The sequence below is a fragment of the Camelus bactrianus genome, chromosome 23 (genome assembly GCF_048773025.1).
Source record: "Camelus bactrianus isolate YW-2024 breed Bactrian camel chromosome 23, ASM4877302v1, whole genome shotgun sequence".
In the NCBI taxonomy this organism is placed as follows: domain Eukaryota; kingdom Metazoa; phylum Chordata; class Mammalia; order Artiodactyla; family Camelidae; genus Camelus; species Camelus bactrianus.
Window position 1 is genome coordinate 4,014,652 of NC_133561.1, and position 25,948 is coordinate 4,040,599.

The 25,948-nt window shown below is 37.5% G+C and overlaps 1 protein-coding gene across 1 annotated transcript; it reads right to left on the reverse strand.

Moving 5' to 3' along the window:
• Positions 1 to 5,992: 5,992 nt before the first annotated feature.
• LOC105067240 (complement factor H-related protein 1-like) lies at positions 5,993 to 24,362 on the reverse strand. The gene is made up of 6 exons (XM_074351594.1): positions 24,205 to 24,362; positions 21,713 to 21,907; positions 21,180 to 21,356; positions 10,809 to 10,982; positions 7,599 to 7,781; positions 5,993 to 7,151 (listed from the first exon to the last, which is right to left on the reverse strand). The coding sequence occupies exons 1-6, from the start codon at positions 24,260 to 24,262 to the stop codon at positions 6,955 to 6,957; spliced, it is 984 nt and encodes a 327-aa protein (XP_074207695.1). The 5' UTR covers positions 24,263 to 24,362; the 3' UTR covers positions 5,993 to 6,954.
• Between the last annotated feature and the right edge of the window lie 1,586 nt (positions 24,363 to 25,948).

Below are 25,948 nucleotides of genomic sequence, written 5' to 3' on the forward strand. Positions count from 1 at the left end.
AAAAGGTCCAGAAGAAACAGTAAAATTGGGGGGAATAACCAGGGCAGTAACCACTTGAAGAATTCCAGAGATAAGTGAAAATAAATTCTGATCATTGTGCCTCAAAGTTAAACAAAAGGCACAATGTTCTGTTAGGTGTTTTGAATTTTGTTGAGCACGTGTTCCACGTTTGCAAGTATTGCTAGTCCTGATCCACAAAACTCTCTGCAGGAAAGTTGTATTTGTAAGCGGGCCTGGGCACCATCAGGCTGTGTCTTGCCATAATATTGTGTTTGATAAAACTGTCATCTGTCATCTCCTGGAAACTAAGAATGCTGTTGATCCTTAAATCTTTCAAGGAAATCATTGCAAAAAAATAGTAATAATAAAAACCAGAATGATGTGGGTTAGGCACTTCTTGCTTCATTTAAGAAAGATGTCCAAAGTAGGGGCATGTGGGCTCAGACTAGAGATGGCCATTTTATAAAGGGATGATGGAGGAATGTAGCTTTGAAAAGGGATTTGAATACTTTGTGGTCTTTAGTCTAAATGGACTGAAAATGGAATGCTGTGTAGATACATAGATAGTGTTGAAAAGGCAACTATTCCTGTGTCCCAAACTGGTACTCAAGCATGCATGGCTTCTAACACACAGCTACTTTCCTCTTGAGTCTGGATTGGAAGAGCACATGGGAGACAAATGGATTTATTTCCAGAATTTCAGAAAGCATCTGTCTAGAGTTCAGATACAGAGGAACTGACCTAGAAGTCTATTAGGTTTGTCAATGTGGAGAGACAAGGTTCAGTAAAGAAAATGTGCAAAGCAATAAACCAGAAGCTTGAGATTTGTCAAGCAAGGGACTGACTCCCCCGGCAGGGTTTTCCTGTGGTTCGATATTCTCTCTCTAAGGACCTGCCACCGTGTTAGGGTCTAACCAATCTGAAGCTGCCATGCGACAGAGACTTGGGGAGAGAGCACATGGAAGATATGCTTATCTAAGGTTTTCAGATGCTGAACATAGACCTCTTAGCTGTATTATTTCCATTTAATTTAAAATAATTACATAACTCTAACAGGAATCTATTTTTATTACAGAATAACTGCAAATACCAAACATCAAAATTTAAAAGTCAACACCTGGTGGTTCTTCTATCAAGCTCTGTAGTATACTTTTTATAGAAATTTTACAGCAGCTCCTTAAAATATTACATTCTCAGTTTCATTTTTTAATTTCATGTTTGTGAAATACTTGCTTAAAATTACTCTTTTTGGTAAATTAGACTTTAATAAAGTTAAATTTTATGCTCTTCAAAAGACAATGTGGAAAAAAGGAAAAGAAAAGCAACGTACTGAGAAAATATTCACAAAATGCCCACCTGACCAAGTTGTTGTATCCAGAATATATTAAAAAACGATTGCAACTCAATGAGGAGACAGACTACCTAATTAAACGGGGGAAAAAAACTTGAATAGCTACTTCACAAGATATATTAATAGGCAAAACACATTAAAAAATATATCAACATCATTAGTGATCAGGGAAATGCAAAGTAAAACCACGGGAAGATATTGCTGTACACTCATGAGAATGGAGAAAGTCAGAGGGACAGTAGAGCTGAAGCGGTAGGGCATATGCTTAGCATGCATGAGGTTGAGGGTTCAATCCCCACTACCTCCCCTAAAAATAAACAAGCAAACCGAATTCTGCGCACCCAGAATCTTTTTTAATTAAAAAAAAAAAAGAACAGAGAAAATTAGAAAGAATGACAGGACTAAGTATTGGTAAGAACGCAGAGCAACTTCAACCCTTATATGTTGCTGATGGGGATATAAAACGGAAGCAGCACTTTGGGGAACAGTTCGGTCGTTTCTTATAAAGTTAAACATACACTGAATCATAGAACCCAGCAGCCTTACCCCTAGATTTTTGCCCAAGAGAAGACATATATCCACACGAAGACTTACACTTGGATGTTGATAATAACCTTATTTATAATAGACAAAAACTACAAACAATCTAAAGATCTATCAGCATTTGTAGTACAGGAACAAACTGTGGTCTATCCATACGGTGGGGAACTACTCCGTGATGAACACACATGAACTCCTGGCACATGCAACGACATGGATAGATCTCGAAACAATTGTGCCGAGCCAGAGAAGCCTTACACGAGAGTACTATATGATGACATTTCAGTGAAATCTTAGAAGAGCCAAATCTGATGCACAGTAACAGGAAACAGATCAGGGGCTACCGGAGGGTGGGGAGTATGGGCCTGGATGGGCACAAGGGCATTTTGGGGGTGATGAAACTGTTCTATATATTTGATTGTGGTGGTGGTGCTACATTAGTGAATTTCTCTAAAGTCGTCAAAATCTTTTGATCATTAAAATAGGTGCATTTTGCCTTATGTGCACGTTAAAATTGATTTTTAGAAAAATGAAAGGGAAATAAGAGGCATTAGCAACATAATCTGGTTTACATTTTGTCAGTTCAAATCAAATCAAATTCTAGTTCGGCTTCTCTGAGCCTGTTCTGGTCATCTCGACTGAACGGGGATAGCCAAAAATATGAACTTCGTATCTCCAAATAAAACTTCTGAAGATAATTTATATTATTTCTACAGCTAACGAGTTCTTTACACTTTTACATTGTGTCTACGTTTTAAATTTCAATGTCTCCCAGGTTCTGTGATGGGACTGCAGGGATAGTGGATGTCCTCACTGCAGCCTTCAGGATGCTGACAATACATAGCGCACACAAATCACTGTTATTTAGAGAATTCAAATCATAAGAAAATATTCTTTATGAAGACCACTGTTAAATAGAGTCTACTGTTCCTCTAACTCTTCAGAGCCACCTCACAGCCTTATGTTTCATTTAAGCACAAAAATAGTACTCTATAGTTAAAAAATTTCTTGCTGGTCTTTTGAATTTTTAAAAAAATTTTAAAACTTTAAAATTTATTTTTAAACAACTTTATTGTGGTGTAATTTCTGTGTGGTAAACTACACATATTTGAGATGTATAATTTGACGAGTTTTGATAGACGTATACACCTAACCTATGAAACCACAACCACAATCAAGATACCTGACGTTTCCGTTTATGTCTTCCCTCTCCCCTTCCCCCTATAGGTTTGTTCTCTATGTCTGTGAGTCTGTTTCTGTTTTGTAAATAAGTTAGTTTGTGTCTGTTTTTAAGATTCCACAGGTAAGTGATAATCATATGGTATTTTCCTTTCTCTTTCTGGCAAGAGTACTTTTAAGAGTGATTCTAAACCATTTTATTTTTATTCCGTAGGTTTCATAGCGAATAAAAGTCCTTGAGCTTGGTTTTTCTTGATGGGTTTAATAGACTGATTCCTCCTAAGGCATTAGTATAAACCTGAAGTGCTTTATTCATACTAGACTTAGCATGTATTACTTACCACTTACACTTTCATGTGAGAATAAGGCCACTTTTCCCCTCAAGAGAATTGGATGTGTGTAGGATATGTTCATTATTCTTTAATTTAAAGAAGAAGTCTGAGATTTATTCAGAAATATTCTCACATTTGCATGGAAGGAAATTAGTCCTTATCTATGCATATTAGTCTCATTTTTTAGCTTAAAAACCTATGACCTTCCACTAAAATTAAAAAAATACTTTGTGTTCTCATTGTTCTGGTTACTTCCCTAGACTGAATCTTTACTGTTTTTTTTTTTTTTTTTCTTCTTTCCAGCTTTGTCATCTTGCATATAATCATTTCCCCCTCTGGTGTTTCACTTTGCAGACTCAAGCTATAACAAGACTCTCCTCTCTAGTACCTGTTTAATGTGCCGGATACATAGTCCATTCTTTAGTACCTCATCTGGTGATATTCTCCTTTTAGTGTTTTCATCTTTTAGAAATACGTATCTATAGATGTTATGTTTTTTCCTGTGTGCTTTTTGTTTCCTTCCAAAAATGCTAGATATCTGAGTACAATTGGGCAGAGACTAAAGACATTTTTGATGAATTTTATTTGTAACTGGCATTCTGCAATATTGGGGCAATTGTAAAAAACATTTCACTATTTAATTCCCGCTCCTGCATACTAGATATGTATGAAGTGTTAGAAATTCACAGCTCTTCTCCTACCTCTTAAAAATAAAGTCTTCAATAACCTTAGTCAAAAGCCGTCTGAGCTTGGAAATTCATACTCCTCCTTTAAAGTAAACAGATGAACTTGGATGCCCCAAAGTTAAATCTTCTCATCTTCTCTAGGTTATCTGCACTAACCAGGATTTCCCTGAGAAAAAATATGACGGTTTTCTTCTGTTTCTACCTGACCAGATTCACCCAAACCCAACACACTGTGGTACATGTGTATATATGATGGGATACCACTCACCCGTAGAAAAGAATGAAATTTTGTCATTTGAAACAACATGGATGGACTTGGAGGGTATTATTCTTAGTGAAATAAGTCATACAGAGAAAGATGAAAATTGTGTATCACTTATACGTGGAATCTAAAAAATGTAGCAAAGAAGTGACTGTAACAAAAAGAAACAGACTCCCAGATACAGAGAACAAACAAGTGGGTACCAGTGGGAGGAGGGCAGGGGGAGGGGCGCACAGGGCGGCGGGATAAGCAGCACTAACTACCACACGTGGGAAGCCAGCCGCGAGGAGATACTGTACAACACAGGGAGTGTAGCCAGGGCTTTATAATAGCTGTAAGTGGAGTATAGCCTGTAAAACTTGTGACTCACATTGTTGTACACCTGAAACTATTGGAAATCAACTGTAACTCAGTAAAAAATACTAAAAACAATAACCACAGGAAAAATTTCCTTTCTGTTTTGGAGATTTGACAACCAAAAGATCCTGGAAGTATGGGCACTTCAACAGTGTTGAAAACCCCCACTTAGCACCGACAACACAGTTTCTCGGTCCCAAAGCCTATTGTGCAATACAGAGAATCAGAGCTTTTTAAAGAGATGTGTGATGATGGGTGCTGGGCCTGGGAGGTATACAGTGAGACTGGATCATCGGTATTCTGCTAAAAAGGAGGGAAATGCTCAAAGGCCCATGGGACACAAGAAAATCAATCAGAAGCCAGGTTCAGGAGGCACTCACCACCAGATTTTGGATAATTTGAGCTTCAGACAAATAACTCACTTCAAATAATTGATTGTGATACATTAAAGAAATAAAAATCTAGGAGTCCATGCTGATAACTTTTTCTTAAGGGGAAACATCTTAAAACCATCATGGAAGGTTACTATTACATCAGGCCCTTGCTCCAAATATTGAAAATTAAAGGTCAAAACTAAAGGTTTGGCAAAACTTTTTAGGTGAGTTTAATATAAGAAGAGTTGGTAAATTAAAACTCATCTTTACACAGAATGACAATTTAGAATGCAGAAAAATGATAGAATTGGATCTTAAAAATCACTATTTTCTAGCCAAAAGTGACATAATTGATTGTAGTCACATGTTGTAAATAGATTCTACAACCATTAGGTGAAAATTAGGAGAAATAGTATATACAGAAATGTTAACATTGACAGCAAAGATAACTTGCCAGTTGTAACAATATTCATTTAAAGGTGAGAAAACTGGCTGTGACCAGTGCTTCAGATTTAGATCCATGAGCTCCAGTGCTGATGGCCCATGCTTGTTTTCCTAAGAAAGCCACTGGGTTTGATGCAGCATGGAGTAACAGGATACCACCTTAAAATATTTTTAGCTTAATTATTTAGAGCTCTATTTTCACCTTAGGGTTTTCATGAGTTTTAGAAATTTAACATGCTCATAGGGCATGAGTGGGACTTTGTGCTTTGCACCCAGAGATTGACACATTGTAATTGACTGTACTTCAGTAATAAATACAATACAACACAATAAAATAAAATAAAATAAAATAAAATAAAATAAAATACTTATAGGCAACTGATTTAAACCAACTCTGCTGTTTGACATGTATAAACATAAAAATCATATTTCAGACTCTCGTGATTAAATGCTTCCAAAACCATCTGTACCAGCAAAATCATGAACATTTTATTAGATCTGACATCATTACCAAAGAGGTCTCTACAGTTCTCATCACATACTGTGTTACTTTGTATATATCTGTATTTTAAAATGACATATATTATGGTTTAAAGGTGATATACATTAAAGAGAAAAAATTGAGAATACAAGTAAGTGAAAAGGAGTTAAAACCACATTTATTCTGTTATGTCCAAATTCAACTATAGTTAGTCTTAAGTATTTATCCTGCCACTATTTTCTCTATAAAAATGTCTTCAGTGTTTAAAGCATAGTGTGTGTATGTGTCTGTATTTATACTTGATGTTGGGTTTTTAAAATCACTTTTCATGTCACATTAAGACATTTATTCATCCAATTTGATTCTGATTCCTCGTAATGATGTGGCTGAATTATTAAATGTGCTCCATAGGCATCTCATACAAGGTCACATCTTTCACCTTTTCTGGGTGCACTGTTTACTGACAGGTCAGCAAAGGCGGGAAACGACTCTGTTCATCTTACTACTAACACAGGCATGGCATGGTTTTCTTTTTACTTATTTGTGAAGTGCTATTGTTTTGAAGATGGAGACAAGCATTTTTCCCCATTTCCCTGAAAGAGAGAGGCTCAGAAAGCCTGAGAAGTTGAGGAGATAGATTTGAGAAAGGTGGGAGAATGATGGATGGAAGCGGCACTGAAGTGATTTCTCACCATCGATGTTTTATGAATAGGACACACAGCATTTTTATTTGCCAGGTTTTAATGAGGTGCTTTTACGAAGTGAGATTTATTGGTCTCCCAGATTATAACTGCATCATCCACATAATATTTAACACAAATTCTGATTTATGAATAAAAGGAGTTAAATGATACTCCATAAAATAAACTCAGAAGAATTGGATTAACAATGAACAGTTCTGACTACATCTGCATATTTCAGTTTTATGGCTGCATTTTAACCGTTGTTTCACCCACAAGTAGGATACGCCACTCGTCCTTCCCGACAGGCTACTCGAAAATTACGGGCAGGTGACTTTTCACGGTACCCACGTTTACATCGAAATTCAATAATGTCGTCGGTTTTAGTATAAATTTTTTTAGCATATCTCCATCTTAACTCTATGTTATGTTTTTCCATCATTTCTTGTGAAATTACACATGCCTCTGAAGTTTAAAAAAAACATAAAACGTTAATTAGTATACAAATATTTTCCACAGAATTTCAGATTTTCAAGCAGAGTCTTGGACACTGGTCCAGGACTTCATTCTCTAAATCTTTTGCAAACCAACTCTCTGAAAATCCTTTATGTAGATTCCATCAATTCAAACAGTTAATGATGTATAAATAATGTACTGTTTACTGTAAAAAATTAAATGCTATACTTAATCATCATGTCAGTGATCATATGAAGAGCTTTCCTTAAGGAATCTTTTGTTGCTATTGTTGCTTGAAACAAAAATTTTCAAACTTTATTTCTGCGCATACTAATATCCGTTAGTCAGCCTACAGAATGGCAATTTGTTAGTCCTTGGAAACTCTACTAGAAACAGCTAAACATCATGTTCATTGCACTCTTTTCCCAGGATCCACGAGAAGATTAAAATACTCACCTAAGCATTTGGGAGGTTCTGACCACTCTCCATTCCTACATATTACATTCCTGTTTCCGTCCAGTTCATAGTAGGATTGGCACTGGTACTCAACGGTCGAGCCCGGAGGGTACACTGGCAACGGGAACGAGGTAATGTCTCCGTTGTCTATAGGTGGAGGAGGCCCACATTTTCCTTGAGAGTCTAAGGAACATGTTGTTAGATTTATTGAAGGACCAAAGAAAACCCTCCACAGTTCAAAATAAAGAAAGCAGCATAGTGTGCAGCATTAAAGCTTGCGATATCTAATAACATGAAAGTTACTGAAGAAATTTTCATCACTACACTGAGGCCTATTTTACAGCCAGTCCTTTCACCCCACATGAAAGCACACATAATACATTAACAAATATGTCTTCTTTGTATTATTCCAGTATTAAAAAATGTTTTCTTAGTGAATATACGCTGTGCAGATGAGTACGTAAGATAAACAAAAAGTTCTGTGTCCTTGTATAGAACGTACAGCAGTGCCTACTGAAGCCCCAGTCATTTTTAATGATTTTCATTTTTATTACAAAAGAAACATCAGCTCCTTTAATAAAAGTCAAGAATTACAAACGTGAATAGTGGGAAAGGGAATGCTGCCTTCTTTTTCTGGACAAGGTGAGGTGGAAACATTCTGCTCATTGCTTCTGCTAAGTATTCCTTCTGCTAAGTAAACACCCCGAACATATGATGAACACCAACAGAGGAGACTGTGGAGGATGGAGAGAAGTCAGTCTGGTTGGCGACCTTGGGATTCAAGGAAGGACACTGTGTTTTCACTTCGCCCCCTGTGTGTCCTGGACTGGGCACTGAGACTGCAACCCAGGAATATTACCCAGTCAGACGAAAAAAACTGCTCAAGTAGTGCTCACATCTTTGTCTTTAGGTGAAGCCACCTAGCAAGACAGAAACACTTTTACCAATCCTGACTCACTACAGAAATATACCGTAGAAGGAAGCTGACAGCCCTCTCCCTGCCTTGATCTGCAGAGGCCAAGTAAGGAGCCTGGACTTCCACCCACAGGCTGAGGGAACAAGACGCCTCTCTCCGTTCTCCTGCTGTCAGTGGAGGCCAAGTGGGAAGGCCAGACTTGCACCCTGCATGGCCGTAATGGAGGCCTGATAAATAAAAAATTTCAATAAAGTCCTTAGTCTCAAAAGGCAATACTCCAAACGCTCAGGATACAACTGAAAATCACTCAACATAGCAAGGACCAGAAAAGCCTCAAAACAAAAAGGAGAATCGACAGAAGACAACACTGCAATGACACAAATATTGAAATTACTGGACAACAGTTTTTAAAAATCCTACTGAATTTATAGAACTAAAAAATAGAGTAAGAGATTTTTTTTTTTTTAAAAAAAACAAACTGGTTGAACTCTACAATATACTGCAGCTGACAGAAGGATAAATTAACTTGAATATAAACTAATTTTGAAAATAGACTGAAAACAATGGACAGAGCTTCGTGGACCTCTGGGAAGACAGCAAAAGATTGAAAAGAAAGGGGTTGGAGATCAAAAAAACTTTAAAACTATGGTTTTAAAATTTTCCACATAGGGCATAAGGCATAAATCTACATACTGAAATATCTGAGTGAATTCCAAAGAGAATAAATGCAAAGAAACTTTCATCAAAATACATAAGACATACCAGATCAAACTGCTGGAAACTAAAGAAGAAGAAAAAAATCTCAAAAGCAGCTAGATAGATACTATGCAATACCTATATGGGAAAATGGTTCAAACACCAGCAGGGTTCTCATCCATGGCCACAGAGCCAAACAGAAGTCACAGCATTTCCCCAAGGCTGGAAGAAAAGAGCTGTCAACCCCAAATTCTGTATCCAGTGATGCTATCCTTTAGGATAAAAGGGAGAAATAAAGACATTCCCAAACACAGGAAAACAGAGAATTTGTCTCCCGCAGACCTCTACTTAAAGAATTGCTAAAGGAAATCTTCAAATAGAAAGGAAAATATAACAGAAAAGGGATTGAGAATTTAGTAAACAAACAGTGCAATGGACTTTAAAAATAGGGGTAAATATAAGACTATCTTTTCTCTAATGAGTTTGCTAAATTACGTTTGTGCAAAATTGTATCATTTCATAAGGTGCTCAATGTATGTGGAGGGACCACTTAAAATATTTATGTTACAAACGTGAGGAGATTAAATGGGCCTAATGGAAGTAAGATTTCCACATTCCACTTGAAGTGGTAAAATGTCTATACAGGTAGGGTGTGATAAGCCTGAATGTATGTGTTAAAACCTAGAACAATGACTTAAGAAAACAATGCAAAGAGATATGCTCAGAAGTAACGCAGAATATCAAAATTAAACTACTTCATCATGTTGAAAAATCCACAGGAAGGACAAGAAAGGAAACGGGGATGAGAAACAAAAACACACACAAAACAAACACTAAAATTTTTGGCTGCCATGGTCCCTAATATGCTAATAGTTACTTTAAATTAAATGGTCGAAATACAGCAGCTAAAAGCTGAAAATGTCAGGGTGGACACGTAAACAAGACCCAACTATATGCTGTCGACAAGAAATTCATTTCAAACATGAAAACATACGTGGGGGCAAGTGAAAAATTAGAAACACTACATACCAGGCAAAAGTTAGTTCCTTTGAAAACCACAAGCGGCTGATCTGTTATTTTCTTGGCTTCCCTTACTTCCTGAACTCTAAACACTCACGGGTCCCAGGACCAAGTTCCCAGACTCTTTATTTAATGTGCACACTAAGTCCTTGAGTAAGCTCAGCCAGTAACATGCCTTTACATACAATCCATATGCTGAAGATGCCCAAATTAAATCACGTCCTTCGCAAGGCCCCAGGTCCCTATCCCATGTCTCACAGTGGAATTTCGTGTCAAACTGGAATATGTTGGGGTGTCAGAGGTACTTCTGGTATCTTTAACCCATTTATTCTTCAGGATCTTAATACTTAAGACAGGAAGTTTTCCATGATTCCAACTGTTCAAACCTGGTCACATCTTTCACAAAATAAATATGTCAGATTACTTATTCAGTTGACAAAAAAACTGGACTTTAACCGCCACTGTTTCATTTGCACTTAAAAATTGTTCCATAAGAACTACTTCCTTATATATTTATATTAACATTATTTGTCCCTGATAAATTCTTTAATATTGGGAGAGTAGGTAAGATACTCTACCTTTGCACTGAGGTGGTTTTGTCCAAGTTCCATTTAAACATGTCACTTCTACGTCCCCAAAAAGGTCATAAGGTTTGAGGCATTCATAACGTACTCTGTCACCAGACTGATATCTAGGCTTCGGGTTTTGTAGAGCAGCATTTTCCACACTGGGTGGATTCACACAGGAAACATCTGCATAGAAAGAAAAAAAATCTCTAACATAACAATCATTTTGAGTAACACTTCAACAAATGGGATGTCATTCTTGGATACGCATCACTGTTAAATTTTTGAACAGAGGCGTTGCCACGCGTCTGCAATAACAGTGTTACTCTCTTACCTACATTCTGAAAGACACCAGAGTCAGAATTACATTAAAGAATGGCGGCTGCATCTCCTTCCTTTGGGTGAAAATTTTAAAAAGGTTGGCAATCAATGTACAAGATGATCTCTTGCATTTCCATCTAGTAGCCTTAGTTTACAGAAAAGCGACACACTTTGACTACTGACAGATCAGAAAGTGACAGGTGTAAGCAGTGAGCTGAAGCTGCTTGTTGTCAGATGGAGCTGGCCGCCACCTTGTGGCCATACGTGCAATGAACACAACTTCCAGAAACCTGGCTGTGAAGGAGCCTGGGAAGAGCCAGGGCAAGCTCAGCCAAGTCTTTCAGTCACATCAAAACAGCATCAAACTCATGGAGACAGAAGACGGGTGGATTATTTCCTTAAAGAAGCGCAAGAAGCTCACGGTACAGCCCGTACTCGTCTGTAGCAGGAGCTTCTATTTCCAGAACTGCCATCAAGGAGCCTGTGAAACAAAGAGCATCTACCTGAGTTGTTCCCAGCCCAGGCTGCAGAGCTCACTCGAGGGGTTTGTGAGAAGCAAAGACCCCAGACCCTGCCCTGAGCCCTCCCCACGAGGGATGCTGCAGCGGGGCCCTCGAATGGCTGGTTTCAGCTGCAGTCAGGGAGCAAACGCCACGGAGCTCAACCCCATTCAGTAGGGCGGGTGGCGATTTTAACTGAATGTCCTCAAAAAGACCCAAGTTATTCTGTTCAAACACAAACCAACCAACCCCATACATTGCAGCCGTCATATGGAGATTCTAACACACCAATACTGTCCAATTAACAAAATGTTTAGAAGATTAAAAGAAACCCCAAATTTCATTTAAAATTTTTCCTTGGATAGTTTACCCAATAACCCTGCTCCACAAAATATATCCCCACTGACAGTCTCCTGACCTTCATTCCTTTTTAGGCCTAGGTACGTGAACCTTGTAGATTCACTTTTATACTAATAGTGAATTTCTCTCTCTCTTTGGCAAATATAACACTTTACCTAGTAAAGTTCTGTGGTTCTTGAGCTGTTATCTTTGTACATAAAACCTGTTTAACATGCAGTTTTCTGTACTTGTCCCCAGAAGTTCACGTTAGTAATTCTGCAGTGGTGAGTAGAAATCTCCCTTAATTAACAAGCAGCGCAGACACGTCTGATGCAAGTGGCTGCCCTGATCTCAGACACACGCTGCTTGTCGCTGTGACGTGCTCCTTCACCAAGGTTGGGGGAGGTGTTTCACTCAAGGGATGTTCTAATATTTCTTTTCCACTACACTGGTTTTCCAAAGGCGGGCCCTGGACCCAGTAGCTCAGGCATCACCTGGGAACTTCTTAGAAATGCAAACTGTAGCCCTAGTCTACGCCTAAGGCATGAGAAAGTCTGGGGGTGGAGCCCCAAAAGCAGGTTAGCCAGCCCTCCAGGTGGTTCTGACGCACTCTTAAGTCTGACAAGCACTGGTCTCCTCAGAGCATCCCAGACACTTAGGGGCTGTTTGATGGAGCTTCTTCTTGTTCTTCGAATTTCCCCCTCATCCTCCTGACAGACGTCTTTAGGAAAGAATCATGCCCCGTGCCTATAACAGTATAAGGGAAAGTGCATGGCATTTCAAACCACAAGACCTGGATGGGAATCCCAGTTGTCAATTGCTCGGACTAAAACCATGCAGAAGTATTTTTACCCTTTTATTTCCTCATTAAAAATTTGGAGAACATTTATCCGGGACACAGAGTCAAGACCTCTGACTGAAGCTCTCTCTCATTTGAGCACCCTGCGCAGCTGTCATTGGCACGACTTCCAGGTTATAGATGAGAAAAGAGACACACAGAAGACTCAGGATGTGAACCTGCCGGCTACCTTGCCTAGCCCTGACCCATCGGACACAGACCCTTTGACAGTGTTGCCTTCTCTGCAAATGTGGACAGTGCTTCAATGAGTTTGTTGTGAGGGTTAAATAAGGCAACAGAGTTTAAAAGAATTCCAAAAAAGTAACCATTACATTTGTATGTGTTATCTTAGTGGTTTGGTGGATTGAGTGGAATCAGCGCTCATACCTGAAGGTGAGGGAATTCAACACCTAATAGAAGAACAGTTTTGTTTTAAAGGAGAAACCATAAACCATCATAAACAGATGGTTATAAAAGATAAGATCAGTGAACTTTTACACTAGAAAAGCATAAATTCTAAGAAAACGAAACCAAAAATCTTTAGTTTCATAAAACTAAAAAAGAACAAGTAAAATTATTATGTAAATAGAAAAAAGTACATATCTTTCCATGAAAAGAAAAGCAAGCATTTATAAAATAGAGGAGAAGGGCAGGTACTTAAGTGGAACTGAACCACTCTTATGCACAAGTCAATGGACCTCAGATTAGAGCCTCTTCTCACAGCCTTGTGAAGTGGTTACTTAGATAAGGAGTGAGACTCCCTCATCTAATGTTTGTGTTTTTGCCCCAAAGACTTTCAGAGGCTCTGTTCAATGGAAAGACCACAGCAGTCAAAAAAACAACTTAAATTCCCTGGCTTTTGGTTACAGGAATGGGAGCACTACTGCGGCCAATGCAATGCAGACAAGCTACCTAGGAAGTTCTTGAAAAAAACATTCATGAAATTAAATCAGATTCACCATTAAAACTACACTACCGCAAAGGAAAAAAAATCAATTAAAACACTGAAGTCTGCATACTTATTGAAAATAACCGTGAAGAGGCATTTTTGACTTTGTTTCTAGAGACATTTAGGCAAAACAAATCTCACTGTTTCTCCAGAATAGGTGGTTATTTAAATGGATTAAATGTTCCAATCAAAAGACGTGGAATGGATACAGAAACAGGGCTGTCTAAAAGAGATGGACCTCAGAGCTAGAGACACATGCAGGCTGAAATTGAGGGGATGGAAATAATACTGTATGCAAATGGAAACCAAAAGAAATCTGCAGTGGCAATATGTATATCAGACAAAATAGATTTTAAAATAAAGACTGTTACAAGAGACAAAGAACACTACATAATGCTCAAAGGATCAGTCCAAGGAGAAGATACAACAATTGTAAATATATATGCACCCAACATGGGAGCACCTCAATATATAAGGCAATTATTAACAGATATAAAAGGAGAAATGGACAGCAACACAATAATAGTGGGGGAACGTAACACCCCACTTACATCAATAGACAGATCATTCAGACAGAAAATCAATAAAGAAATACAGGACCAAATGACACATGAGGCCAGATGGACTTAATTGATATCTACAGAGCATTCCATCCAAAAGCAAGAGAATACCCATTCTTCTCAAGTGCACATGGAACATTCTCCAGAACTGATCACATGTTGGCCCACAAAGCAAGACACAGTAAATTTAAGAATACTGAAATTGTACCAAGCATCTTTTCCAACCACAATGCTACGAGGTCAGAAATCAACTGCAAGAAAACAACTGGCAACACTGCAAACACATGCAGACGAAGCAGTATACTACCAAACAACCGGTGGATCACTGCAGACATCAAAGAGGAAATCAAAAAATACACTGAGATAAATGAAAAGACAAGGATCCAAAACCTCTGGGATGCTGCAAAATTAGTTCTAAGACTGAAGTTTATAGCAATAGAAACCTACCTGGGGAAACAAGAAACATCTCAAGTAAACAACCTAGTATTACTCTTAAAGCAGCTACGAAAAGAAGAATAAACACAGCCAAAGTTAGTAGAAGAATGGAAATCATAAGGATCAGAGCAGAAATAGATGAAATAGAGACTAAAAAAAAAAAAAAAAATAGAAAAGATCAATGAAACTAAAAGCTAGTTCTTTGAAAAGATAAACAAAATTGATAAATCATTAGTCATACCCATCAAGAAAAAAAGAGAGAGGGCCCAAATTAATAAAGTCAGAAAGAAAAAAGAAGTTACAGCCACCACCACAGAAATACAGGGGATCATGAGGCTGCTATGAGCCACCATATGCCAACCGAAAGGACAGTGTAGAAGACATGGACAATTTCTTAGAAAGGCACAGTTTGCCAAGACTGACTCAGGAAGAAATAGAAAATATGAACAGACCAGTTACCAGTACTGAGATTGACTCAGTTATTATAAAACTCCCAACAAACCAAAGTCCAGGACCAGATGGCTTCAGAGGTGAATTGTCCCAAACATTTAGTGAAGCGTTAAGACCTATCCTTGTGAAACTACTAGACAAAATTGCAGAGAAAGGAACACTTCTGAACTCCTTTTATGAAGCCACCGTAGATACCAAAGGCAGACAAGGATATCACAAAAAATGAAAATCACAGGCCAATATCTTATGACTATAGCTGCAAAAATCCTCAACAAAACTAGCAAATCGACTCCAACAATGCATCGAAAGGATCATACACCATGATCAAGTGGGATTTATTCCAGAGATGAAGGATTGTTCAGTATCCACAAATCTATCAATGTGATACAGCACAGTAACAAACTGAAGAATAAAAACCATATGATCATCTTAATAGATGCAGAAAAAGCTTTTGATGAAATTCAAATATATGATAAGAATTCTCTGGGAAGTGGGCATAGACGGACCATACCTCAACATAATAAAGGCCATATATGACAAACCCACAGCTAACATCATACTTAATGGTGAAAAGCTGAAAGCATTTCCTCTAAGATCAGGAACAAGACAAGGATGCCTACTCTCGCCACTGTCATTCAACATAGTTTTGGAAGTCCTAGCCACAGCAATCAGAGAAAAAAAAGAGAATCCAAATAGGAAAAGAAGAAGTAACACTGTCACTGTTCATGGATGACATGATACTATACGTAGAACACCCTAAAGAAGTGATCAAAGAACGACTAGAGCTCATCAATGAATTTGGTAAAGTTGTAGGATACCAAGTGAATGTACAGAAATCAGTTTCATTTCTATACACTAACAATACAATTCCAGAAAAGGAAATTAAGGAAACAATCCCATTTACGATCTCACCAGAAAAAATAAAATACCTGGGAATAAACCTACCCAAGGAGGCAAAGGACCTGTACACTGATGAGAAAAATTGAAGATGACATAAACAGATGGAGAGATATACCATATTCTTGGATTGCAAGGATCAATATTGTTAAAATGGCCATACTACCCAAGGCAATGTACAGATTCAATGCAATCGGTATCCAATTACCAATGATATTTTTCACAGAGCTGGAACAAAACAAAAGTTAAAATTTGTATAGAAACACAAAAGATGCCAAATAGCCGAAACAGTCTTGAAAAAGGAGACTAGATCTGGGGGAAATACACTCCCTGACTTCAGTCTGTACTACAAAGCTGCAGTAATGAAAACAGTATGGTACTGGCCCCAAAACAGACACATAGATCAATGGAACAGGTTAGAAAGTGCAGAAATAAACCCACGCACATATGGTCAATTAATCTACCACAAAGGAGGCAAGAATATACAATAGAGAAGACAGTCTCTTCAACAAGCGGTCCAGGGAAAACTGGACAGCTACCTGTAAAGGGCTGAATTTAGAACATTCGCTAATACCATATACAAAACTAAAGTCAAAATGGATTAAAGACCTAAATGTAAGACCAGATACTATAAAACTCCTGGAAGAAAACATAGAACACTCTTTGACATAAGTCGCAGCAATATTTTTTTTTCAAACCATCGCCTAGAGTAATGGAAATAAAAGGAAAAATAAACAAGTGGGATCTAATTAAACTTAAAAGCTTTTGCACAGCTAAGGATACAATCAACAACAAAAAGACAACCCACAGAATGGGAGAAAATATTTGCAAAGAATACAACTGACAAGAGACTAATTTCCAAAATATACAAGGAGCTCTTACACCGCAATATCAAAACAAAACAAAACAAACAAAACAAGCAACCCAATCAAAAGATGGGCATAGGATCTGAACAGACATCTCTCCAAAGAAGACATCCAGATGGCCAACAAGCACATGAAAAGAAGCTCAACATCACTAATACTTTAAGAGAAATGCAAATCAAAACTATAATGGGGTATCACCTCACACCAGTCAGAATGGCCATCATTCAGAAGTCCACAAATGATAAATGCTGGAGAGGGTGTGGAGCAAAAGGAACCCTCGTACACTACTGCTGGGAATGTAAGTTGGTGCAGCCACTATGGAGGACAGTATGGAGGTTTTTAAAAAATCTAAAAACACTTACTATATGATCCAGAAATCCCACTCCTTGGTATATATCTGAAAGAAGATATAATTTGAAAAGACATGTTCACAGCAGCACTATTTAAAACAGCCAAGACATGGAAACAACCTAAGTGTCCATCAACAGATGACTGGATAAAGAATATGTGGTACACACACACACACACAATGGAATACTACTCAGCCATAAAAGTATAAAATAATGCCATTTGCAGCAACATGGATGGACGTGGAGATCGTCATTCTAAATGAAGAAGTCAAAGAGAAAGATAATACCAGATGATATCACTTATATGTGGAATCTAAAAAAAAAAATGACACAAATGAACTTATCTACAAAACAGAAACAGACTCACAGAACAAACTTATGGTTACAAGGAAGTAAATGGCTGGGAAAGGTAAAATTAGGAATTCATAATTGGCACCTCTTGGGGAGTGATGAAAATTGTAGCTGTCTTGACTATGGTAGTGGTTTCATGGGTGTATACATCTAATAAAATCATCATATTGCACATCTGAAATGTGTGTACTTTACTGGACAGGAATCATACTACAATAAAAGTGTTAACGGCCCCCTCCCCAAAAGAAATTCATCCTAATTTGCTATAGATTTCTTCATCAAATAATAAAGATCTTTATGTGAAAAAAGAAGATGTTCAAGTGACCTGAAGCCATATGAAAATGTGCTCAACATGACCCCTCATCAAGGATGCGCAATATTATAATGAGAAGCAAACACTGCTCCACAGCCACCAGAATGGCTAAAACCGACAGACTTGCAACGCTTAATGTTACTGAGGAGGTGGAAGAATTAGAACTCTCATACATTGCTGGTGATCATTCAAAATACTAGTCCAAAGACATTGAAGAACTTTGTAGCAATGTCTTGTATAGTTAGCCCTGCTGCTAGTTTGTTATCCAGCAATTTCACTTCAGATATTCACTCAAGAAAATTAGAATGTATTTCCCCGGCACCCACTAAAAGGCTTAAACAAGACTGTCTACGGCAGGCTTATTCACAAGCAGAAAAAACAACGGAAATTAACACCAACAGGAGCATGAATAAGCAGACTGTGATATATTAATATTAAAACAAAGGAATGCTCTTTTAAAAAATACATGAATTACTGATACATTCAGTTACATCTATGAATTTTTAAAACAAATTTTGTTGAGTGAAATGTGTCAGACACAAAGAGTACATATTGTTTAACTCCATATATATGTACATACACATATATAGATATTGCTTAATAGGACTTCCCTAAGATCCTTCATGATTTATTTTGTTTTCGGCTCATTAAAACATATACTTGGCATACAGTAATATTTAAACTGTAACCAGCAGTTCAATTTTATTTTTCTACATAGCGAATAAACAAAAACAGAAAATCCATCTTTTCACCATTTTACTCCACCCTAGAACATACCACAGCTGGATTATGGTAATATTCTCCTAACTGGCCTTCCCCTCTCTTCTTGGACATCTCGATCCATTTTCTAAAGAGTAACCATAGTGATCTTGTTTCACACTCACTTTGTGTCATTTCCCTGCTTAAAACCTCTCAGAGGTTTCTTTTTCTTTTTTGAAGACATCTTTTATTCTTTAATTCAAGTAGAGTCAGTTACAGTGTGTCAACTTCTGGTGTACAGTTCAATGTCGCAGTCATGCATATGCATATACATACATAGATTCATTTTCATAGAAGGGTATTACAAGATATTGAATATAGGTCCCTGTGCTATACAGAAGAAATTTGCTTTTAATTTATTTTTGTATATAGTGGCTAACGTTTGCAAAGCTGAAACTCTCAAAGTTGATCTCTTCCCACCCCCTTTCCCCTGGTAACCAAAAAATTGTTTACTAGGTCTGCAAGTCTCTTTCTGTTTTGTAGATGGGTTCATTAGTGTCCTCTTTTTACTCTTTCTTTAGATTCTACATATGAGTAATATCATATTTTTCTTTCTCTTTCTGGCTTACATCACTTAGAATGACAATCTCTAGGTCCATCCATGTTGCTGCAAATGGCATTATTTTATTATTTTTTAAGGCAGAGTAGTATTTTATTGTATAAATATACCACAACTTCTTTATCCAGTCATCTGTTGTTGGACATTTAGGTTGTGTCCACGTCTTGCTATTGTGAATAGTGCTGCTATGAACGTTGGGGTGCGTGTATCTTTTCAAAGTAGAGTTCTCTCTGGATATATGCCCAGAAGTGGGATTGCTGGATCATGTGGTAAGTGTATTTTTAGTTTTTTGAGGAATCTCCGTAGTGTTTTCCATAGCAGCTGCACCAAACTACATGCCCAGCAGCAGTGTAGGAGGGGTCCCTTTTCTCCACGGCCTCTCCAGCATTGATCATTTGTGGACTTTTGAATGATGGCCATTCTGACTGGGGTGATTTGATATGTCAGTGTAGTTTTGATTTTCATTTCTGTAATAATTAGGAATATTGAACATTTCTTCAGGTGCCTGTTGGCCATTTGTATGTCTTCATTAGAGAATTGCTTGTTTAGGTCCTCTGCCCATTTTTGGATCTGGTTCTTGTTTTTTTGTTGTTAAGCTGTATGAGTTGTTTGTATATTCTGGAGGTTTAACCGTTGTCAGTCACATCATTTGCAAGTATTTTCTCCCATTCCATAGATTGTCTTTCTGTTTTGCTTATGGTTCCTAATTGAACATGGACTAAAATCCAAAATCTTGATCATGGCCCTAAAATTCCTGAATTATTTACTCAACACTTTGCCTCGTCATGAGCCACAATGGTCTCCTTGATTTTCTTCAGAGAATACAGGCTTGTGGTGCATTAAGGCCATTTATCTGACTCCTCCTCTCCAGATGTCAACCCTAAGGTTGGGGGAGATTCCTAAACAACCTTACACGAAATATGCCCCCCACCTCCAGTCATGTTCTTCATATTATCTTTTATAATGTGCATGATTCATAATTTTCAGTCCTCAATTTCTTCTTTTTTTTTTTTACCATTAGTGTTATTTCTACTGTCGGTCTCTCACTTGACATTATAGCCTGTGAATAAAGAGACAGTGACTCTTGTAGAGGATTGATTTCCAACACTTACGGAAGTGCTCGGTGTGTAAAAGGTGCACAGTAAATATGGACTAGATGATTTGGTGATGCGTGCAGACGTCCTGAGGACGAGAGTAGAGCTTGTTCTGAGAGGCTTTGACTGTGCTTTAGGAATCTTACTCCCAGGGTTCCCAAGTCTCTTATTCATTGAAGTAACATTTAAGTAACATTTAAGCAAAAATATGAGAAACTCCAAGTCAACTTCAACACCAATATATTCTTATTTCTAATATGGTTCATATGAAACAGTTTTCCATATTTTAAATTACAAACTGTAAGCCTAAATTTTGGAACTACGCGGTTGTAACGATGTGGAAATTATTGATACTTTTGTGCTGATCTTTTAAATTTAGCATTTACCAAAAAAAAGATAAGTGCCAAGTAAACTTGTTTGCTAAGCCATATGATTTTGCAAATGTGATATTTTCATTATCTCTCTATGACAAATTTAACTTATCATGTTATGTCAGCAGATCTTACACAGTTTTACTATAAACATTAACTTCGTGCTACTTAGACATAGAAGTGTCTTTCAAAGTTTTCCACTGTGTTTTTGCTAGTGTTTTCTATCATTACCTACATTAAATTTATGCAAGCAGACAAAGTAATTCTTAAATGACGATCCAAAGATTTGCATGTCTACCTAGACACAGTTGGACCCCTGAAACTAAAAAGATTAGGACAGTAGCAAATAGCATTACTTCACATATTTAATACTGTTGTTTCTCCGTAAGATGAGAAGAATGCGGGATCGCAGAGGACAGTGTTTTACTTACGGACACGACTGCATTTAGGAGGGAGGGACCAGCCGCTTTCTGTACAGGTGATGCCTCTCTGATTATTTGGAAGACTGTAGCCGGTGTCACAGACAATTTGTACAGAGTCACCCTCCTGGTGTATTTGTCCTGAAGATGCAGAATGACCATTTTCCACCCAAGGGAAAAAGCACTGTCCTAAAACCCAAAAGATGACTGATATAGATGTTGCATTGAAAGAGTATTACATTTTTCGTACTTCGAAAGAGAAAACAAGGGCAAAAGTTGGTTTCATAAAAATAAGGCCATGCATGTCAAAGTTAATATGCAATATCATTAAGTATTATTTGCATATATAAGAAACATTTTACGTCTAAAAATTACTTTCCACAAATATCTTCTTATAAAGGCGAATGGCACATGTCATCTTTGCTGGTCCCCCCAGTACCTGCCACCATGACTGTCTAGACTCTGTGGTGCCTTCAGGCACACCCTCTCCACTGACTGACTACGCTGAACGGTTCATCTGGATAATGATGGGGGTGTTTACTCACTGAGACACTTTGGAGTTGGGGACCATCCTTTCTCTGTACAGGCTATTGGAGTCCAGGGTGATTGTGAAGGAGACACAAATTTGTGATCACAGGTGTAGTAGAAATATTTCCCCATGTCAACGGGAAAAGTTTCTTTGTATTTGTTTTCATCGTATATGTTTCCATGTTTTATCTCCGGAAAATCGCAAGTTCTCCCTTGAGAAAAAAAAAACGGTATCCTACATGAATAAATACGGAACACATTTTACTAATCCCACCGATGAATTTATTATTCTACTCAGTTTAATTATTGCACTGTATCAGTGAGCAGAGATTGGGACAGCCTGTAGTTAGGAGTACAGAGGTACGTGAGGGGTTCCTGATGTTTAAGTTCTTTGGAAATATTTCCAAGATGAGAATCACACAGAAAAATGTAAACACCGAGGAAGAGGATAAAAGTGGTTGTATCGACTAAACCTCCCAGATGTAGGAAGTTTGCTTCTGGCCAGATGGCAGGACTGTCTGTGGCTCTGTGTCCCTTCTTGCGCCTCTCCTTCCTGTGTCCTCCACAGATGTCCCCTCAGCATCCCAGCGCTTTCTAGCCCTCTCCTCCCAGGCCGGGTCACATGCTGCGTGGGCTACCTGTGTGAACAACTACATGTGCACGTATGAATATACATATGTATTCAGGCATTTATGTTTAGTCATACATGTATCTATGGCTGTGTGTTATATTTTCGGTGAAACAGTGAAGATAATTTGAATGTTAAATATATTTCCTAAAGGAAAAAATTAGCAACAGAGTATCCCAAGACATATTACTAAATGCTGACGAGTGTCTTCTGAAAGTACCTATGTAAGAATTTAAATATACTTGAGTGGAAATCAGGAAAATAATTTTTGATTATTACTCTACATTTAAAAAATGTAGGATTGTGTTTATTTACTAAGGCTGCCGTAACACAGCGCTATCAACAGGACGGTTTAAATAACAAACATTTATTTTCTCACAATTCTAGCGGCCAGAGGTGCAAGATTGAGGTATGAAAAGGTTTGGTTCCTTCTCTGGCCTCTCTCTTGGCTTCTCCCTGTGTCTCTACACGGGCTTCCCTCTCTCTGTCTGTGTCCTGATCTCCTCCCCTCAGACCAACACTAGATTTAATGACCCAGAGCCCACCCTAATAACCTCATTTTGACTTAATTACCTTTTTAAACAACATACCTCCCTGTACAGTTACATTCTGAGGTCCTGGGAGTTAGGACTTCAACATATGAATTTTAGAGGACAGAATTCAACCTGTGCCCACTAAATACACAAAGATGTTTCTATTTACACAAAAGTGTGCTTCTACAGGGCGGATTCCTCGCTCTGTTGAGAAACATTGCTACGACTCAAACTTACAAGGCATTTAGCTCAAAGACTCCTTTTAGAAAGAGCTCACGGAAGGAGAAGAGTTTACACTGGACAGGAATCTTTGTTATATTGTTGTTATTGCTGTTGCTAGTGAAGGAAGTTGCCCCAGTAGAGACTTATTTAACATACAAAACCAACCATGCAGCAAATTATTAAAGTGAATTCTTTTTGTAAGTTAAGGAATAAAACATCGTGATTTGCCTTCAGTTCATAAATGGTGCAACGAGGAATCCTAAAGCATATCAGAGGTTTTGTTTACAGTAACTTGGAAAGGAGATTTGTTTTTTATTTTGAATAAAGTAAGACAGTAAAAAGATATTGTAATGAAGGATTTATAAAATGTTTAAAAGAAGGAGAGAACATATTTACGTTAAGAAAATCTTAAAGATTGTATATATTTATAAAAAGAGCTTTTAGAAGTAATACCTAGAAATACATTCGTTCTTAATTTAAAAGTAAGTTAAAGACTCTACAATTATGTTTCTTATGTCTAAAATATAATTATTTAATCTACAACAATTGCATTCAGATAAATTAACATAGACTACTTCACTGTAAACGTGAAAACACTTTAGTGAACAATGTCCTAGGGTTAATGCTCTAAAAATTATTTACTGAAATATTAAATCGATCATGATATTAATGACTTAAGTTGTATTAAGGTATAATTAACATAGTGAACTGAATATATTTGAAATGTTTGATTTAATGAATTTTGCCCTATGAATCCATGAAACCATCACCATGTGCAAGATCATAAAGATACCCATTGCTCCCAAAGTTTTCCTTGCATTAAAAATAAGAACCCTTCATTTATTTTGAAGTCAGAAGGTTCCTAATGTTGTGTGAGCATATTCACTTCGTAATGAGCGTTGAGAGTCTTTTTGATGTAGAAGTCAAAAACCAGAGAAAGCATAATTCCTTTTTCCCTTGGAAGAGTATGAGATAATTTTCCTCTAAGGTTACAGTTTGTAAAGATGACACAATACAGTCAATTCCTACGAGCCTATTATTGAAATATAGAGACACGTGAGAGTAGATAAAGCATGAAGTTACCTTTAAAAGGCAAACTGAGGGTTCAGCTCTGTTTTCAACTTACTTTGTCCGTGAGCACAGGAAACCCACAGGGGGAGGAGGACAGTGGTTAGTAGCAGCATGTCCGATACGCCCACCGGTACGTTCGTACAAGGACCTCCCGTTGTGTTCCTTGGGGTTTTAAATCTGCTTCACTAGCAGTTGTTAAGTGTGACTCTGATTTAAGGGCATTACCATGATGCTAGTTAACTGAGGTCACTTTGTAAATACCAAAGTTCAAAGAGCTTTGAAAATCCATGAATTCCGGGTAGTGGTTTCACAATAATTTCTTGAGTTCATTCCCTGACATGTACGTGTACACCTGTTTCAGGGACGGTAATAGACGGGCTCCCACAGTGATACAAAACACTAATTTTTAAGTTAAGCACTTCTTAAAAAAAGGTGAAGTTCTTTCTCAACCCGGTGAATCACGTGAATAACTGAGTCCATGTCACTAACGCCTTCTTCTGTCCTTTATTTACCTTCACCACCTTCTCCACTTAGGGGTCTATGAAGATCAAAGTGTATTTAGAATTAATTTCACCATCTGTGTTTTCTTGTGCTTAAGGCAGCAGTGATTTTTAAAAACTCATATGGGATCACACTAGTGAGTACAAGAGCTTCAGCGTATTCTTGGCATTAAATATTTTTTAACGTGCTTTGAGGCACCATTGTTTTAAATAATATCTTCAGGTACATACAATAGTATTGCTTTTCTTTTAGGAATGTAACTCAAGAATTCTCACCTGTTCTTTCACTGACACTGATTGCATTGTTTCTTTATTTTTTATATGTATGTTTATATTTATATAGCCATTTATATTTGTCATCATTTAAAATACAATTACTTAATATAAGAATTCTTTTCAAGCAGATAATTAATATGGAAAATATAATATTAGTATAAAGGAGAAAAAAAGTCACCCTGCATTGAAATTTATTTATTTATTTCCTCACTGTAACTACAATGGTTTCAAACTATTAAATAATTTATTAGGGCTATGAAATGAAGACTTCCAGAAGAGCAAAAGAGCGTATATTGGACTAAACATTTTATAAATAAAAATTATAAGCTAACACATATGATTGAACTGACTACATGAGAGAGGAAAAACAAGGAGAATAAAGAAAGCGTTCAACCTCTGAAAGAATGGAATCAAATTGTGAGATCCGAACTTAATTATTTTCTGAACTTAGACAACACACTCACGTCCACGTGGCACATGGATGGTGGAGCTCAAGGAGAAAGCAAGGGTCTCATTTGTGTGAAAGTTCAGAGATGTGCCTCTGGGGCTGGCGGAACATCCGCCAGGTGAGAAGAGAAATCTATGAAGGTCCACCCGGGAAATTCCTCATAATCTTCATTATCTCTCATTAAAGTATCTACTAGATCTACATGAGCATTCATGGGGCAAGACTCCAAGCATCCCAATGGAAAGAAATTGCTGCAAAGCAGAAAACTAAAAATTTCAAATATGTGCAGTGAGGAGGACAAGGAGTTGGGAGTTCAAAGCCAGCATAGCTTACTGAATACTTCACATTTTACTTGAACCCAGATGAACATGTCTGGAGTAAATACTATGTCCCTGGACTTGACTGACGCAACACTGAAACACACCGACCTTAAGGAAAAACAAACCTTAAACCCAAGACCGCACGGGGTAATAGTCTTCCACTAGGAGCATAACTTCTATTCTGTGTTCCTTTGTGAGACGGTTAGACAGGTGCAGCATTGAGGGGAGACAGAGAAAACAGAGTGGCACTATTTT

Coding starts and splice junctions, on each gene's coding strand:
- LOC105067240 (XM_074351594.1), bottom strand. CDS start 24,262: ATGCTGCTACTAACCACTGTCCTCCTCCCCCTGTGGGTTTCCTGTGCT. Junction 21,357..21,712: donor CCCAACTCCAAAGTGTCTCA/GTGAGTAAACAC, acceptor TTTGGGTTTTAG/GACAGTGCTTTTTCCCTTGG. Junction 10,983..21,179: donor TCCTAAATGCAGTCGTGTCC/GTAAGTAAAACA, acceptor CTTTCTATGCAG/ATGTTTCCTGTGTGAATCCA.